Source organism: Sabethes cyaneus, chromosome 2 (genome assembly GCF_943734655.1).
Source record: "Sabethes cyaneus chromosome 2, idSabCyanKW18_F2, whole genome shotgun sequence".
Taxonomy (NCBI): domain Eukaryota; kingdom Metazoa; phylum Arthropoda; class Insecta; order Diptera; family Culicidae; genus Sabethes; species Sabethes cyaneus.
Window position 1 is genome coordinate 121506745 of NC_071354.1, and position 18318 is coordinate 121525062.

An 18318-nucleotide genomic window follows, 5' to 3' on the forward strand; every position below is an offset into this window, starting at 1 on the left:
GTCTTTGGTCAACTTTAGATGTAGAATGCAGTATTTTATAATTTAGCTTTTAGTGTTGTCAACGTGACGTGTTTGCATGTGTTTTGTGGTGCGCAGAGTAAAAGTGAAGTAAAATCCTACTCAACATCCCAATTGGATTCAGAATATGTTACTTCAAAATCCGAGTGGCTACTCAACCAAGCAAAACCGGCAAAGCATGACAAGGCCTGCATAACGTAATTCCTCCTTCAAATGAGTTCGTACTAATTTAACTTCCAACTTACTTACTTACTTACTTACTTACTTACTTACTTACTTACTTACTTACTTACTTGCTTGCTTGCTTACTTACTTACTTATTTACTTACTTACTTACTTACTTACTTACTTACTTACTTAGGTGGCTTGCCGTCCTAAGACAAAGCCTGTTGAACAAAATTTCTCCATGTAACTCGGTTGAGGGCTACCGCTCTTCAATTCCTCGGACACCGAGTACTCTCCGCCAGATCTCGCTCCACCTGGTCTAACCATCTTGCTCGCTGCGCTCCTGGTCGTCTTGTTCCTACCGGATTTGAGGCGAACACCATCTTTGCAGGGCAGTTGTCCGGCATTCTTGCAACATGCCCTGCTCATCGCATCCGTCCAGCTTTAGCCACCTTCTGGATACTGGGTTCGCCATAGAGCTGTGCGAGTTCATGGTTCATCCTCCGCCTCCATACTCCGTTCTCCTGTACGCCGCCGAAGATCGTTCTTAGCACTCGTCGTTCGAAAACTCCGAGCACTCGCAGGTCCTCCTCGAGCATTGTCCATGTTTCATGCCCGTAGAGAACAACCGGTCTAATAAGCGTCTTGTACAGGGTGCACTTTGTACGGGGACTTAGTCTGCTCGACCGCAATTGCTTGTGGAGCCCATAGTAAGCACGACTTCCGCTGATAATACGCCTCCGAATCTCACGGCTGGTATCATTGTCCGCCGTTACCAGTGAGCCAAGGTAGACAAATTCATCGACTACCTCAAACTCATCGCCGTCGATCAATATACTACTGCCCAAGCGGTGTCGTTCGGCCTCGGTTCCGCTGGCCAGCATGTACTTTGTTTTAGACGTATTTACCTTTAACCCAATCTTTTCTGCTTCGCGCTTTAGTCTGGTGTACTGTTCAGCCACCGCCACAGATTTTCTGCCGATAATATCCATGTCATCGGCAAAGCAGACGAATTGACTAGATTTGTTGAATATCGTGCCCCGCGTGTTGATACCCGCTCGGTTCATAACACCTTGTAGCGCTATGTTGAACAGCAGTCATGAAAGACCATCACCTTGACGAAGCCCTCTGTGTGATTCGAATGAACTTGACAATCCACCCGAAATCCGAACACAGCACTGCGTACCATCCATCGTAGATTTAATCAGTTTGATGAGCTTCCTGGGGAAGCTGTTCTCGTCCATGATTTTCCATAGCTCTTTCCGGTCGATGGTATCATATGCGGCTTTGAAGTCAACGAATAAATGATGCGTGGGAACTCTACTTACTTACTTACTTACTTACTTACTTACTTACTTACTTACTTGCTTACTTACTTACTTACTTACTTACTTACTTACTTACTTACTTACTTACTTACTTACTTACTTACTTACTTACTTACTTACTTACTTACTTACTTACTTACTTACTTACTTACTTACTTACTTACTTACTTACTTACTTACTTACTTACTTACTTACTTACTTACTTACTTACTTACTTACTTACTTACTTACTTACTTACTTACTTACTTACTTACTTACTTACTTACTTACTTACTTACTTACTTGCTTACTTACTTACTTACTTACTTACTTACTTACTTACTTACTTACTTACTTACGTAATTGGCTCAACGTCCCAGGACAAGGCCTGCGTAGCATAATTTCTCCATCTATTTCGGTTCATGGCAGTTAGTCTCAGTTCCGCGGGCACCCAATGCTCGCCAGATCTCACTCCACCTGGTCTTGCAACATCGCTCGCTGTGCCCCTCTTCGTCTTGTTTCTACCGGATGCGACAACCATTTTTGCAGGATAGTTATCCGGCATTCTAGCATCATTGGGCAGGAGCCCAACATATCCGTCCAACTTCAACCACTTTCTGAATACTGGGTTCGCCGTAGAGAAGCGCGAGCTCGTGGTTCATTCTTCGCCTCCATACACCGTTTTCTTGCACGTCGCCAAAGATGGTTCTTAACACCCACCGTTCGAAAACTGCGCGTGATCGTAGATCCTCTTCTAGCAGTTACCACGTTTCGTACACGTTGAGAACAACCTGTCTAATTATCGTTGTTTGTGTAGTGTGCATTTTGTACGGGGGCTCAGATTGTTCGACCGCGAGTGTTTGTGGAGCTCTTAGTAGACCCGACTTCGTTTTAGACGTATTTATCTTCAACCTTATCTTCTCTGCATCTTCAATTTATCTTCTCTGCATCGCATTTTAATCTGGTGTACTGATCATTCACCGCCTCATTGTTCTGTCGACAGCATCCACGTCGTCAGCAATGTAAATAAATTGACCGAAGTTATTGAAAATCGTGCCCCGCATTTCGATCACCGCACGTCTTATAACACCTTCTAGCGCAATGTTGAACAAATAGCAAACAGGAAAGACCAGTTTCTTGTTGAAGTCCCCTGTGAGATTCGAATGGGTCCGACAATCCACCCAAGATTCTCACACAGCACCGGATCCCATTCATCGTGGCCATGATAAGTCCAGTAAGCTTACCCGGAAGGCATGTTCGTCCAATATTTTTCATAACTATTGGTTTAGACTATCATATGCGGCTTTGGAATCGATGTACTGGTGATGCATGGGGACTCGGAATTCGCGGCACTTCTGGAGGATCTGCAGCAAAGTGAAGATTTGGTCCGTTGTAGATCGACCGTTCATGAAGCCGGCCTGATAGCTTCCTATCTATTGGTTATTGGCGTAATCAATGGAAGATGATTTTGGGACAGTACTTCGTAGGCGGCATTCAGGATAGTGATTGCTCAGTAGTTCTCATAATCCTTATCGCTCGTCGCTTTTCTTGTAGATAGGGCAATTAATCCCTTCTGTCCACTCCTCCGGTAGTTGTTCCGTATCCCAAATCTTGACAATCAACTGATGCAGATAGCCGGCCAACTTGTCCGGGCCCGTTTTGATAAGTTCCGCTCCAATACCATCCTTTCCCGCTGCTTTGTTTTTGGGGGTAGCACATCTCCGTTGCTTGATACCAATGTGGTCACTACCTCTGCTTCCATGCTCTTCCACCTGCACGCTATTGAGGTGTTCATCGTAGTGCTGCTCCCACCTTTCGGTCTCCACACGGTCGTCAGTCAAAATACCTCCATCTTTATCTCTGCATATTTCGGACCGCGACATGAAGCCTTTGCGAGATTCGTTTAGTCTCTGATAAGCTCTAAACAGCATTTGTACCCGCGCTGCTTTCTTCTCAGCTAGTGATGGGATCGATATCGTACCGATAACCGATATTTTAATGAAAAACAATTTTCAACAAGTTTTTTAACTGTAAGTAGAAATTTGCCCATTTTTAGCCAAATATGGAATCATCTGCTCTTACATTCAAATTAAACTAAATTTAATCTGCACATTTGACTACATACATGCTTATAGTTCCGATACTTTGAAAAACGCTCCAAAGCTTTTGCATAATGCGATATTTTTTTTTTATTTTTGGGTCTTCGAGTTGTTTTTTATCTGACTGGATACTTTTCCAAATAAACTTAAATTTACTGTGTTCCCTTTCAAAATAACATGTTCCAATTTTACATCGTAGTACTTGTTCTAACAAAGTACACCAAACCTCCGACATTTGACCAAATTGACCAAACTCGTGACCTTAGTCATGACCTTGAAATGCGGTCAGGCATATATTAATATTTTTTTTTGAAATGATGATTCTACAATTGATGACTTACCGTCCCTCCGACATTTGCTTTTTTAGTTAACGAGTAAAACTTTTTAACAGTGGGTTAAATCGCTTATTTCTCGGTAGCTTCCCTAAGACGCAAATTTAAGCAAAAGGAATGAGAGTTCATTTTCCTTCGCCTACAAAGTATAACTCTCATTCACAGGATACAAAATTTATTATCGATATCCGATATATTTCGGACGCTGCGTATCGGATATCGTATCGATAAAATATGCGCGATATTATCGATATTATCGGATTTATCGATATCGTCCCAACCCTATTCTCAGCCAATATTTGCTGGTACTCATCGTCAAACCATTCGATTCGGTGCCACACGGACTAGGGCGTCCTCCGCTACCCTATTAATGGTTGTTTTCACGGCATTCCTGGAGTCCTCAAGAGAGGCTTCATCCAGCTCACCCTCTTTCGGAAGCACGGTTTTGAGAGATATCGCGTATTTTCGGCGACCCGGTTGCTTCTGTCGCGCTAGATTATACTGTGGCGGGCGCCAGCATCGTATGTTGTTCACAACAGATAGTTTTTGACGTATCTTATCCATCACTAGGTAACGATCCAAATCAATGTTAGCGCCCGGATAGGTTTTGACGTCGATAATGTCTGAAAAATGCCGACCATCTATCAGCACATGGTCGATTTGTGATTCCGTCTGGTTGGGTGATATCCACGTGTACCGATGGTGGAGGTTATGCTAGAAAAAGGTACTACGAGTGATCGTGTTCTTGGAGTCGGCGAAGTCGACAAGTCTTAAGGCGTTTTCGTTCGTTTGCTGATGTGCGCTGAACCGTCCAATCTCCAGTTCAAATTCCTCCTCCTGACCAACCTGAGCATTACAGTCCCCGATGATAATTTTTACATCATGTCTTGGACAGTGGTCGTATTCGCGCTCCAACTGTGAAAGCTGTGCCCAGCTCGTGTGTATTGCCGCAGCTCTGGTAGATGGTATGACCATCTCTATACATACGTACCATCGTTACTTTCCAGCATTCCTCCATCTCGACATCAAAAAACTGGCGGTGAGCCTCCGCTCTACCGTCATAGCTGCCGAGGTGGAGAGGCAGGAGCTTCTGCAGCGATGCGAGATCGCCGAAGCTCTGATCATAGCCGCTAAGGCTGTGGCCATGCCCAGTCAGGTGCGTACGCTGCTTGCCAAGCGCAAGGCGGCTACGCCCGACCATCGACCAACGCTGGTGGCCAAGAGGCAGCGGACTTCGCCCAGCTTGCATCAACTCGTATATCAATGCACTATGGTCCAGAAAGCCAAATTAGGTGGAAAAAATTGTTTACTCAGTAATCGTTGATTTTAGACTATTTACGTCTTGGCAATAAAATATTGATTAAGGATGCCGCTTTTTTTGGCATGAGCTATTTTAAGGTGACCCTTCAATTAACCAAGATCCAGAAATTATCTTCAAAACGAAACAAGATAGAGCGATATTTACTTCAACAATTTTATAGCTTGAAGTATTTTGAGTAATATTGCAGAAGACGAAATCCTTCTATCTCGAACCGTTTCCATATTAGAGCGATTTTCCTGAGTCAAGTTAGGGTGACCCTGCTATTTTGCGATTTTTCTCCATAACTTTTTTATTTTTTGCATTTCTCGCAAAACACTTCCTCAGACGACCTTTGAGGCGCAATAAGACGCAACTTTTGGTGAAAAAAGAAATTGGCTATCTACTTTACTTCTACACTTATATTAATTTTTATGATAAAAATTGGCCAATTTCAAATGTTAGTATCTCAAAAAGGTGCAAGCAGAATTAAAATCGGTTGATTGCGTTTGAAAGATCGTGATTTTTTGTGCATAATATCAAAAAATTGGAGAGTGGATTTTTGTCTATCTCAAATAAATCAACTTTGAATATGTGTGGTTTTAACATATTTAAGTATATAAGACAGCCTCGTTATAAAACAACCTCGATATAAGACAATTCGATATAAGACAATTTTGTCTTATATCGAAACAAATCCTTTTGACAAAACTGATAACGATACCAGAGCTGATTTTCCATTCTGAAATCGGTGCCATGAAGATGTTCATTATTTCAATATAACCCCAAAAATAGTAAAAAACTAATAGATCAAACAATAATAAATAGTTCAAAAACCGTAACCACATAGCATAGAGCAAAATTGGCGACCGCAAATGCAAATTTTTTTTGAAAAAACCATGTTTCGATATAAGACAATTTCGATATAAGACAACTTTTAGGAATTATAAATTGTCTTATATCGAGGTATCCCTGTAAAAGTATACGAGTTGCGCCATAACTCCGGAAGGCCTTGTCTGTCTGTCTGTCTGTCTGTCTGTCTGTCTGTCTGTCTGTCTGTCTGTCTGTCTGTCTGTCTGTCTGTCTGTCTGTCTGTCTGTCTGTCTGTCTGTCTGTCTGTCTGTCTGTCTGTCTGTCTGTCTGTCTGTCTGTCTGTCTGTCTGTCTGTCTGTCTGTCTGTCTGTCTGTCTGTCTGTCTGTCTGTCTGTCTGTCTGTCTGTCTGTCTGTCTGTCTGTCTGTCTGTCTGTCTGTCTGTCTGTCTGTCTGTCTGTCTGTCTGTCTGTCTGTCTGTCTGTCTGTCTGTCTGTCTGTCTGTCTGTCTGTCTGTCTGTCTGTCTGTCTGTCTGTCTGTCTGTCTGTCTGTCTGTCTGTCTGTCTGTCTGTCTGTCTGTCTGTCTGTCTGTCTGTCTGTCTGTCTGTCTGTCTGTCTGTCTGTCTGTCTGTCTGTCTGTCTGTCTGTCTGTCTGTCTGTCTGTCTGTCTGTCTGTCTGTCTGTCTGTCTGTCTGTCTGTCTGTCTGTCTGTCTGTCTGTCTGTCTGTCTGTCTGTCTGTCTGTCTGTCTGTCTGTCTGTCTGTCTGTCTGTCTGTCTGTCTGTCTGTCTGTCTGTCTGTCTGTCTGTCTGTCTGTCTGTCTGTCTGTCTGTCTGTCTGTCTGTCTGTCTGTCTGTCTGTCTGTCTGTCTGTCTGTCTGTCTGTCTGTCTGTCTGTCTGTCTGTCTGTCTGTCTGTCTGTCTGTCTGTCTGTCTGTCTGTCTGTCTGTCTGTCTGTCTGTCTGTCTGTCTGTCTGTCTGTCTGTCTGTCTGTCTGTCTGTCTGTCTGTCTGTCTGTCTGTCTGTCTGTCTGTCTGTCTGTCTGTCTGTCTGTCTGTCTGTCTGTCTGTCTGTCTGTCTGTCTGTCTGTCTGTCTGTCTGTCTGTCTGTCTGTCTGTCTGTCTGTCTGTCTGTCTGTCTGTCTGTCTGTCTGTCTGTCTGTCTGTCTGTCTGTCTGTCTGTCTGTCTGTCTGTCTGTCTGTCTGTCTGTCTGTCTGTCTGTCTGTCTGTCTGTCTGTCTGTCTGTCTGTCTGTCTGTCTGTCTGTCTGTCTGTCTGTCTGTCTGTCTGTCTGTCTGTCTGTCTGTCTGTCTGTCTGTCTGTCTGTCTGTCTGTCTGTCTGTCTGTCTGTCTGTCTGTCTGTCTGTCTGTCTGTCTGTCTGTCTGTCTGTCTGTCTGTCTGTCTGTCTGTCTGTCTGTCTGTCTGTCTGTCTGTCTGTCTGTCTGTCTGTCTGTCTGTCTGTCTGTCTGTCTGTCTGTCTGTCTGTCTGTCTGTCTGTCTGTCTGTCTGTCTGTCTGTCTGTCTGTCTGTCTGTCTGTCTGTCTGTCTGTCTGTCTGTCTGTCTGTCTGTCTGTCTGTCTGTCTGTCTGTCTGTCTGTCTGTCTGTCTGTCTGTCTGTCTGTCTGTCTGTCTGTCTGTCTGTCTGTCTGTCTGTCTGTCTGTCTGTCTGTCTGTCTGTCTGTCTGTCTGTCTGTCTGTCTGTCTGTCTGTCTGTCTGTCTGTCTGTCTGTCTGTCTGTCTGTCTGTCTGTCTGTCTGTCTGTCTGTCTGTCTGTCTGTCTGTCTGTCTGTCTGTCTGTCTGTCTGTCTGTCTGTCTGTCTGTCTGTCTGTCTGTCTGTCTGTCTGTCTGTCTGTCTGTCTGTCTGTCTGTCTGTCTGTCTGTCTGTCTGTCTGTCTGTCTGTCTGTCTGTCTGTCTGTCTGTCTGTCTGTCTGTCTGTCTGTCTGTCTGTCTGTCTGTCTGTCTGTCTGTCTGTCTGTCTGTCTGTCTGTCTGTCTGTCTGTCTGTCTGTCTGTCTGTCTGTCTGTCTGTCTGTCTGTCTGTCTGTCTGTCTGTCTGTCTGTCTGTCTGTCTGTCTGTCTGTCTGTCTGTCTGTCTGTCTGTCTGTCTGTCTGTCTGTCTGTCTGTCTGTCTGTCTGTCTGTCTGTCTGTCTGTCTGTCTGTCTGTCTGTCTGTCTGTCTGTCTGTCTGTCTGTCTGTCTGTCTGTCTGTCTGTCTGTCTGTCTGTCTGTCTGTCTGTCTGTCTGTCTGTCTGTCTGTCTGTCTGTCTGTCTGTCTGTCTGTCTGTCTGTCTGTCTGTCTGTCTGTCTGTCTGTCTGTCTGTCTGTCTGTCTGTCTGTCTGTCTGTCTGTCTGTCTGTCTGTCTGTCTGTCTGTCTGTCTGTCTGTCTGTCTGTCTGTCTGTCTGTCTGTCTGTCTGTCTGTCTGTCTGTCTGTCTGTCTGTCTGTCTGTCTGTCTGTCTGTCTGTCTGTCTGTCTGTCTGTCTGTCTGTCTGTCTGTCTGTCTGTCTGTCTGTCTGTCTGTCTGTCTGTCTGTCTGTCTGTCTGTATCGAAATCGAAAACTATTGAACCGATCGGAGTGAAAATTTGCATGTAAGGGTTTTTGGTGGCAGGGCAGGTTCTTTTGATGGTTAGAGATCCCTCCCCCCACTAGGATGGGGGGATCCCATACAAATGAAACACAAATTTCTGCATAACTAGAGAACTAGTCAAGCAAATAGAACAAAATTAGGCATGTAGGTGTTTTTGGAAGCAACCATTTTCAAAATTAGGCATGTGGGTGTTTTTAGAGACAAGAATTTATTCTAGGGTAAATTGAAACCCCTCCCCTCTTTAGAAGGGGAATTATGACTCCTCTTCCCTTTAAGAATGGGGGCTTCCATACAAATGAAATACAAATTTCCTCATAACTCGAGAACTAATCAAGCAAATGGAACCAAATTTGGCATGTGAAGGTTTTCGAGGGCAATAACATTTTATATGGTGAATTAGGACCCCTCCCCACTTTAAGAGGGGGGGGGGCTCCTATACAAACGATATACAAATCTCCTCATAACTCGAGAACTAATCCAGCAAATGGAACCAAATTTGGCATGTAGGTGTTTTTGGAGGCAACCATTTTCTCTATGATGTATTAGGACCCCTTCCCACTTTAAGAGACGGGTTCCTATACAAATGAAATACAAATTTTCTCATAACTAGAGAACTAATCAAGCAAGTGGAACCAAATTTGGCATGTGGAGGTTTTTTGATGCAAAAATATTTTCTATGGTGAATTAGGACCCCTCCCCACTTTAAGAAGGGGGGGGGGCTTCTACACAAATAAAATACAAATTTCCTCATAATTCGAGAACTCCCATCGAGGGCTCCCATACAAATGAAATACAAATTTCTGCATAACGCGAGAACTAATCAAGCAAATGGAATAAAAATTTACATGTGGGTGTTTTTGGAGACAAGAATTTTTTCTATGGTGAATTAAGACCCCTCCCCACTTTAGGAGGGGGGTTCCCATACAAATGAAAAACAAATTTCCTCATAACTCCAGAACTAATCAAGCAAATGGAACCATATTTGGCATGTGGGTGTTTTTGGAGGCACGAATTTTTTCTATGGTGAATTGAGACTCCTCCCCTCTTTAGGAGGGGAATTATGACCCCTCTCCCTTTTAATACGGAGGGCTTCCATACACATGAAATACCAATTTCCTCATAACTCGAGAACCAATCAGGCAAATGGAACAAAATTTTACATGTGGGTGTTTTTGGAGACAAGAATCCCTGTGGTAGGGGGATAAGGATTTTCATACAAACAAAACAGAAATTTTTGCGTAACTCAAAAACTAATAAAACTCGAGAAATTTTAGACTCATAAAACATTAATCAATAACAAGACCACCATAAACTATCAATAGTAACAGTAGATAATTCAGCGCGAGACGACCATAGGCCGCGAGTGTTGCCGGCGACCTGCCGTCGGAAGCGCCGGCCACTGCGGGTGGCAGCCCCCGCTTAGAGATCACCTCTATCTAGGTTTATTTAGTTTCCTAGATCTAGTGACCTCTATTACTTTCCTTCAGTTGGGTCACCCCTGCGAAATGGTACTTTCTACGAAAAGATTTTCCGTGAAATGGTACATCCCGCGTAAGGTTTTTTCGCGAAATGGTATTCTGCGAAACTCTATATTCCGCGTTATGGTCAACCGAGAATTGGTATTCCGCAAAATGGTGTTCGACGAAATGGTTCGTGATGATGGCGAATATTTAAATGCTATCCGCTTTATTTTATCAGGCGGAGCGATGGGGGGAGTTGTTTTCTACTTTACTGTGAGGAAAATTTGTATATTAAAATACCCATGAACTCCTCAGAAACTTGCAAAACTCGAGATTGTTACAATGGTCATCCGAGATTCACGATTTATGTACAACACAGTTTAATTTGTGGCAATACGAAGTTTGTCGGGTCAGCTAGTACTAAATATTTAGAAACCAAGTAAATTTTACTTGTAAACACAATTGTTTTCTCTATCTTATGACGCAAATTGGGTTTCGGTGGACCTCAATTTGGATTTAGACAAACTAACTTAGAATCGTTTTTAAATGAGCGGTAGATGACGACCATACGGATCATTAAACTATAATTTTAATGTATGCGTTGGAGTTGTATCTTTCATTTCTAATAAGGTTAAGTTGCAGAAAATCAGGTTGAAGCGAGTTATGCGCTCCGTTCCGACTTACCCCGTATTCCTACTTGCTCCGGCGTACCTTATATTTTTGTAGAAGGTAGCATCGTTCTGGGTGATAATTTTATCATTTAGTCCATTAAATTGCCTTTCTAAAACACCTGAAAATTTGACAATCCGTCTAGTTTTCGCTGAGATACATCAGTTTGAATTTTGGGGTCAAATTGACCCCAATGTACAAACAACGTGAGTATTTTTTTTGTACAGATCAAATTATGATGACAATTTTAAACGATTTTGAAAAAAAAGAGATAACTAATAGAGGTTGGTTTTAAAAGCTTAAAAATCAACGCAGATTTAACTCTGACAACAAACAATTCAATGTTTTACCTTGTGTTTCTTGATCTTCATAACCTTCGTCATCATCTGGGAGTGCTATTTTCATTTCTGAAGCATTGTTGTCATAGTCCTCAGATCTGAAACAAAATAGTTGAATATAAGAAAATATTGTTAATTAAATTAAAGTAATATTAATTTATGGGGAGGACGGCATTACTAAAGTCATTAGGGGGCTCACGAATTGAACTTCATTCACCGCATCCCGGTTATAAATAATATAAACAAACTGCGTTCCATAGTGAACAGTGGAAACAAGTGAGTTTCCACCAGAGGCGAGTATATTGACGGTAATTTTGTTTTTCACACACTTAATGATCACATGTTGTAGCGTAGTGTGGCTCCGTTTGTTAGTAAGGGCAATTTTTCATGATAATGACATCTAGTATCATCTAAATGGACAAAAATCAGTCTCTTTTACATTGGCGGAACTAGAGGGCGTTAGATAACTCTAGATAATAAAAAGTTTAATGTAATTTTTAATTGCATCACTGTTACAAGATTCTATGTATTAATATGCATGTAATTTTAATATACCGATGAAATAAAATGGTCGAAAAAAATGCCGCGGGCTATTATAGCCCCCCATAGAAATAAGCGCTAGTTCCGTCAACGCTCTTTTAACCAAAAAACAGATACGTATTTCATTTCGAAATTTTTGACGTAGGACTATGTCTTGCGGCAAAGTTTGGGATAGGGTGTCATTCCAAAAAATCAACAAATGCGAGCGTTACGAAAAAATTAAAGATTTTGAGCTCTAATAGCGGTTTCCAGATCGATTTTAAATATTTTTGTGCCAATCAGTTCGTGTCTGGAAGTCAAACTGAGTAGATGTATAATAGAAACCTATAGAAAAGAATAGTTGTCGAAATATTTGTTATTTCTTCAAGCGGTGTGCACAATTTAAAACAATTGAGTGCGAGGTCATCTACCCTCGAGGAAAGTGGTGGATACGAAGCTAAGTGTGAATTCCCTTCGAGTGCGTTTCGAACGAGAAGTATCGGAACCATCGGATATGGAGATATTCACATTTATAAAATCGAAAATGAACTAAAACTGTGAAAAGCTTTTGTCCATGTAGAAGGATAGAAATGAAAAATCGTTTATCATCAAGTTTACAAGTAAAGAGGACATTCCAAACACCTTGCAAGACTTATCAGAATGGACTTTGCATATAACAAATATCTGAGTACTCTAGTTAAACTTTTAGAAACTAATACCATTGTTAGATACGTGCGCCTATGCAATCTCCTACCATAGGTCAACGACCGCGACATAGCAGCAGTTTTGAACAAGTACGGAAAAGTAACGCGATTGGTTCGAGAGATGTATGGTGAGAAAACAGGTTTTCCCATTTGGACGTCAGTACGTGGAATCTACATTGAGCTCAAGGAAGGAATTGAAATACCCGTAAATTCGGATCTCCAGGACCATGTTCCAGATCCTAGACAAATTTGTACAATTGTCAATTACAATTGTTTACTGTTAATCTAAAACAGTCATCGCCTGCCACACCCAATTAGAAGAACTAAGCATTCTAAATGCCGATCATCTGATTTGGGTTCCTGGCCATTCTGGTATAACCGGAAACGAATGGGCTGTTGAACTCGCAAGATCTGGAGCAGAAAAGTCGGTTTTCGGACTGGAACCTGCTCTACCAATTGCGGCATGTTGGATGAAACAAAAGATTCGATCTTGGTTTTCATCTGAACATGAACGTCTTGTGAGAAGGTTGCGAAATTTCTTTTGCAACACTCAAAGGTAAATTGCAGTATTCTTGTCAGGTCACTGACTGCTCACTGCAGACTAAATTATCATATGGCTACGATTCAGCTCGCTGAATTTCATTGTATTTTTGTGAATTTCATTCGTTTCATTGTAATTTATGTGAATCCGACTACGGTACACCATATCACGTAATTTGCAACTGTCCTGCAGTAGCACAATTGCGTCATAGGATCTTTGGATCCAACGTCTTAAATGAATCGGATTTTAGGAAACCAAAATTATGAGACATTTTGATGTTTCTTACCGAAACCTGTATTGAGCTATAAGCTCTTATTTATCATGAGTATACCCCCCAGGGGGTGTACTATTGATAAGTTAACTACCAAGGATTGCAGTATCCCCTCGGGGGTACAAACATCTCTCGTTATGTATGTGTTTGTGTTTGTCCAAATTCCTCATCCACCCCTTCCTATCCCTCCTGTTTTCCTTCCCGTCCTCATCAGGTAAATGATGACACGGGAAGATGGGTAAGGCACAAATCTTCCACATGATTGTGAGGAACGTGCTGCTCGAGCCAAAGATGCTGATACCTGACACAATTGTCAATAACACCACACAATATTGGTATCAACACTCATGAAATCACTACAGTTGTTGATGTTTATTCATTTGCATTTTGAGTTAATTTAACGAATAGTCTTCGGAATGGCCACTCCGGAGCAGATTCCTGTGCGGCCCTATGAGACCGCTAACATATTTGGATAGAAACCAAAATCAAAATTCATGAAACTCCTCCAGGAAGTGAGTTTTATCCATATGAGTCCATCTTATGAATTGTCCCCAGAATGGTTTCTTCAGGGCAGATTCCCGTGACCACAAACCTATTTGGGTAGAAATCCTAGCAATCTGTGTGTCAAAATTCATTAAATCACTCCAGCACTCCAGGTTATTTTTATCCATTTTAAGCCGATTTGATGAGTTGCCTCGGAATGGCCAATCCGGAGCAGATTCCCGTGGGGCCCTATTAGGCCACTAATATGTGAAGATCCAAAATCAATCAATAATTGAAAAAGTTAGAAGCATTTTATTTTGCTGGGTACCCGGGTACCCATCCGAACACTTATCTTTAGCGTTGATCACAAGATTTTGTTCTCTAAACAGTCTCAGCAGTCGATCACAGTGTTACATCTTACCTAGCTGCGAGAAAAAAGGACACACGTGTTGTTTGTATTGTATTTGTATTGTGATTCATACGATGCACACAACCAATCGTCTGTATCTGTTATATTTCTCAACGCAATCATGCAATGAACATGATCTGACATGAGGTTTGTCATAATCTGTGCGGATCGCGATAAAGTGATTGTCGCTTACAAGTAGTGATGTCAATGAACCTGAACCTGATCGCTTCTATGATCTTCAATTTCTCGTACACATAACAGTTAACCTCACACACTTGCACTCTGCCCAAATTCACTGCCTTTTAAGGGAACTCGGACTGCACGATATTCCGATTGGATTCCACTGACTTGCACCAAAATCGAACGAGCTCATTTATCTATAAGTAAAACTACATTAAACTATCTTGCCCTTACGCGTGATATTTTTCGATCACTACGCAGCGCAAATTAGTAAATTTTTTAAATACTACCGAATTCTTCCACGGTCTAGAACAAAGTAACAGAATAACAGTTGGCTGTCCCTCAGATGAACGAGGCATCATAAAATATTTCTTTACCGGAACTACGCAAACGTGATCATTTACGAAAGTCCGTTTTTCTGAAGTCATTTGTTAACGACGGTGATTCTGCGAAGTATTCTAAAGCATCCAAACTTTCGGATCTAACCGAACCATTTTTCTTAAAGCCAGGTACGTTTTTCTTTGAGCAAATATCCCAACAAGGGTTAACACATCTTGGAGAGGTGCGCACTCGTACCAACCACCCATTCCACAGTGGGCAGAACCGAAACCCCCGATTTAATCCACCTAGTGGCGAAAGGAACCTTTGTTATACCATCTTATATGTCATTTGATATGGGCATTTCCAGCTAAAATATTATTTTTGATGTGTATTTGAATTTGTAATTTTCATAAAACTGACAGAGTCAAATTATATACGCATCACTTTGAACTAAATTCTTATATAAACTGTTTCTTAGGCCCAGCCGTTCTCAAGTTATTCAGATGTGAAATCTAAAAATTATCTATTAGATAATCAACCAGGTCAACCAACACGTGCAAAGTCAGATTGTTCATTTTAGATCAGAAAGCAAAAATCTTAAATTTGGTGCCGATTGATACCCCCATTAGTGGTACGATTAGTGGTAGTACCTCCTTTTTTAAAAAAGACCCATTTTGTCAAACCTTTTTATTTTGACGTAGGACTACGTCTTACGGCAAGTTTTGAGATAGGGTGTCATTCCAAAAAATCGAAAAATGCGAGCGTCACGAAAAATGAAAGGTTTTGAGCGCTAATAGCTCAGCGGTTTTCCAATCGATTTTCAATATTCTTACACCAATCGATTGGAAAATCTTCTAAGAATTGACCCAAATAAAGAAAAGTGTGGATTCTTGATGTTGAACTATTGAAAAATTGAAAATAATGAACCTATGTTTTACCAGAATTCGTGATTGATTGTTGGAAATGACGTCATCAAAGTAGAAATGCGTTTTCACGCTTCGGCTTATAATTCAGTCAATTTTCAATAGATTTCCAAGATATTTACACCAATTGATCGGGAAATCGATTGAAAATATTGAAAATATAGAAAACTATTGATTTTGTTTTTGAAATTGAATTTGAAAAATTTTTGTTTTTGAATTAATTTTGAAAATTTGAATTATTTTCATATTTTTGCCTTCCGTCGTCAGTACTTCCCTAGCACGGATGACAGAAATATATACGATATAAGCTATGGGTTAAGCTTCCTTATGATTGTATTTAATTTACGCCCTATAGAATCCGATCGAAAATTTTTGAGCTTCAGCTGTTGCTGCTTCCCACGGATAAGGCAACAAAGACATGCAAATTCACCAAGGTGCAAGGTGTTGGAGCTGGAGCACTCATTTCGCTGCCGTGATGGAATATCTGGCGACAGGAGTTCTGGAATTGGCAGGACATATGCTGCTCGCGACAACGAAACGATCAGAATTATCGTCACTTGCAGCTGGCCATCCGCAACAACGAAAAGTTGAACAAATTGCTGTCCCGTGTCACCACTGCTATGAGAAGTGTCTTTCCGAACATCCAAACTATTTTGTTGCTGCCCAAGAAGACGGAAAAGTAGGCTTAAATTTCCAGCATATCACGTCGAAAAACCGTTCTTTTAAGAACGAAACATATGTTCATGAAGATTTGAGGAATTTTTGCTCACCGATTTTAATTCTATTTAATTTGGATTGATTCTAATGTTCGCTTCTTATCAAATAATTTTAACCGATCACCTCGTGGTTTTGTTCGCTTGTTGCTGGTGGTTCATTTTGTTGCCGTGATGGCATATCTGGCTGCTGAAGTTCTGGAATTGGCAGGAAATATGCTGCTCGCGACAACAAAACGACCAGAAGCATCCCACGTCACTTGCAGCTGGCCACTTGGAGTAGTATTTCATCGTGGTTCAGGACCATACACGAACGGTTTCGTTGATCGCATAGCTGCTGAGGCTTTCCGGTTGGTCCGTTGCAACAAGCCGTGCCTGGTTAGCGGTTATCGGTACTCCAATTTACCGAACAGAGAATTACGTTAAGTGAGTTAGTGCAAGTTTATTGCAAGCAGGAGTTATGATAATCAAACAATCGGTTCTTTTAAGGGCCACACAACGATTGAAGAGTTTATTATATTTTCTTGCCCAGTTAATACCATAATAACACAGGCAACAAGGGAAAAGTTGAATTTTTCGCCTTTGCGGACGACCAACAAATAAGTTTTCTGGTCACGGGCGACATTTTCTGCTACTTCCAAAACGTCTGCAGCTTGTTAATGCTTTATTATCAATGTTCTTTGGTAAGCCGCAGAAAAGTTGCGAAAAATTTTCAACTTTTTGAAAACTCGCGCGTGCCGTCTACCGATTACCAGACGAAAAGCCAAGGGGTCGGTCACTCAGCACAGTCGTTTTTATGTTAGGCGACTTGAAACAAACCGAACTGTGCCGATGCTGTACCGAAAGTGCCGAACTGCAAGATTTGTTAAATTCGTTGTAATCTAATAGATCTGGCAACCGTGCGAGATGATTTTGACAACTGGCAGTGCTCCCATTTCATCTGTAACATTGAGCCGGAGGTGTGTAAAGCCATATAAATGTTATTTTTATAGGGCTTTAGAGGTGTGCCGCTTGATATCTCTGGAGTGCCTGGGCACAATGTGCTGAGTGTCCGACCCCTTGGGAAAAGCACTATTCAACGTAGAAACAGATCATAAAAATTTATTTACTGTTTGGTTTAGTTACTGACTTGGTTTCGTTTTAATAAAATAGATTCAATCAATTCATGGATATAACTCCAAAATCGGTTGAGGATTGGATGTATACAGTGTTTCTACTTTGATGAACGTTACGTATGTAGTTTGTATACATGAAGAATCGTATTATTACATACATGGATACATCCTACTATCGCTTTGGGTGTGTGTGAATGTTTGTATGTGACGCTTGAATTTAGTCGTCTGTTTCTCGGAGATGGCTGAACCAATTCGTTTGCTATTACGCTTATTTGAAAGGTGTTATCACCTTGTAGATCACTATTGAATTGTTTTGCGGTCCGACATTTTGTTTAAAAGTTATAAGCAAAAATGTAAAAATTACGTGACATAATTTTCTCCGGAATCGCTCAACCGATTTCAACAATTTTAGTATCAAATGAAGGCTCTTGCTACTGCAAATTTTTTGGAAGAGTTTTATCGAAAACAATCAAGCGGTTCGAAAGTTATGCTTAAAAATGTGCTTTTTCAAGGTGTCAATTAGTCGAACGTTTCTCAGAGATGGCCTATGGCCAAAACGATTTATACGCTATTAGTCTCATTTGGTAGGTAATATAGCCTCATAGATCACTATTGATTGTGTTTTTTGATTGAATGTTTAATTTAAAAGTTATGAGCAGTCGTGTTCAGCATAATAATATTTACAATTATTCATAACGATTTTAGTAGTATCAAATGTAGTAGTAATCAAAAGTATTTAGTATCAAATGAGAGGCCTTAACGCTGTGACATATCTGCTAAATCTTATTAGAATTGGCCTTACCAATCAAAAGTTATTTGAAAAAAATTGATGAAATTATTTAAGCAACCTTTACTGATATGAACCAAATAGAAAGAAACGCGATCATGTGCCCTAGCGCAAAAATGCTTAATTTTCCAGGTGGTGTGTCTTTGGAAGAGCTTATTTAAAAAATATGGCGCAACTTTCTACACTATCAGGGTGACCGTAAATCTACCTATTAGGGTGTTAGAAATTTCTGTTTTGTTAAATGTGTCCAAAAAGTACAGTGTCT

At 41.1% G+C, this 18318-nt stretch overlaps 1 protein-coding gene across 3 annotated transcripts in view; it reads right to left on the bottom strand.

Moving 5' to 3' along the window:
- Positions 1-18318, bottom strand: part of LOC128734148 (muscle calcium channel subunit alpha-1) — a 1300390-nt gene that overhangs the window by 785996 nt on the left and 496076 nt on the right. For all 3 annotated transcript variants that reach the window (XM_053828190.1, XM_053828187.1, XM_053828188.1), the window contains exon 12: positions 11100-11185. In XM_053828190.1, the coding sequence (XP_053684165.1) occupies positions 11100-11185 (86 nt within the window). The remainder of the gene's footprint in view (positions 1-11099; positions 11186-18318) is intronic.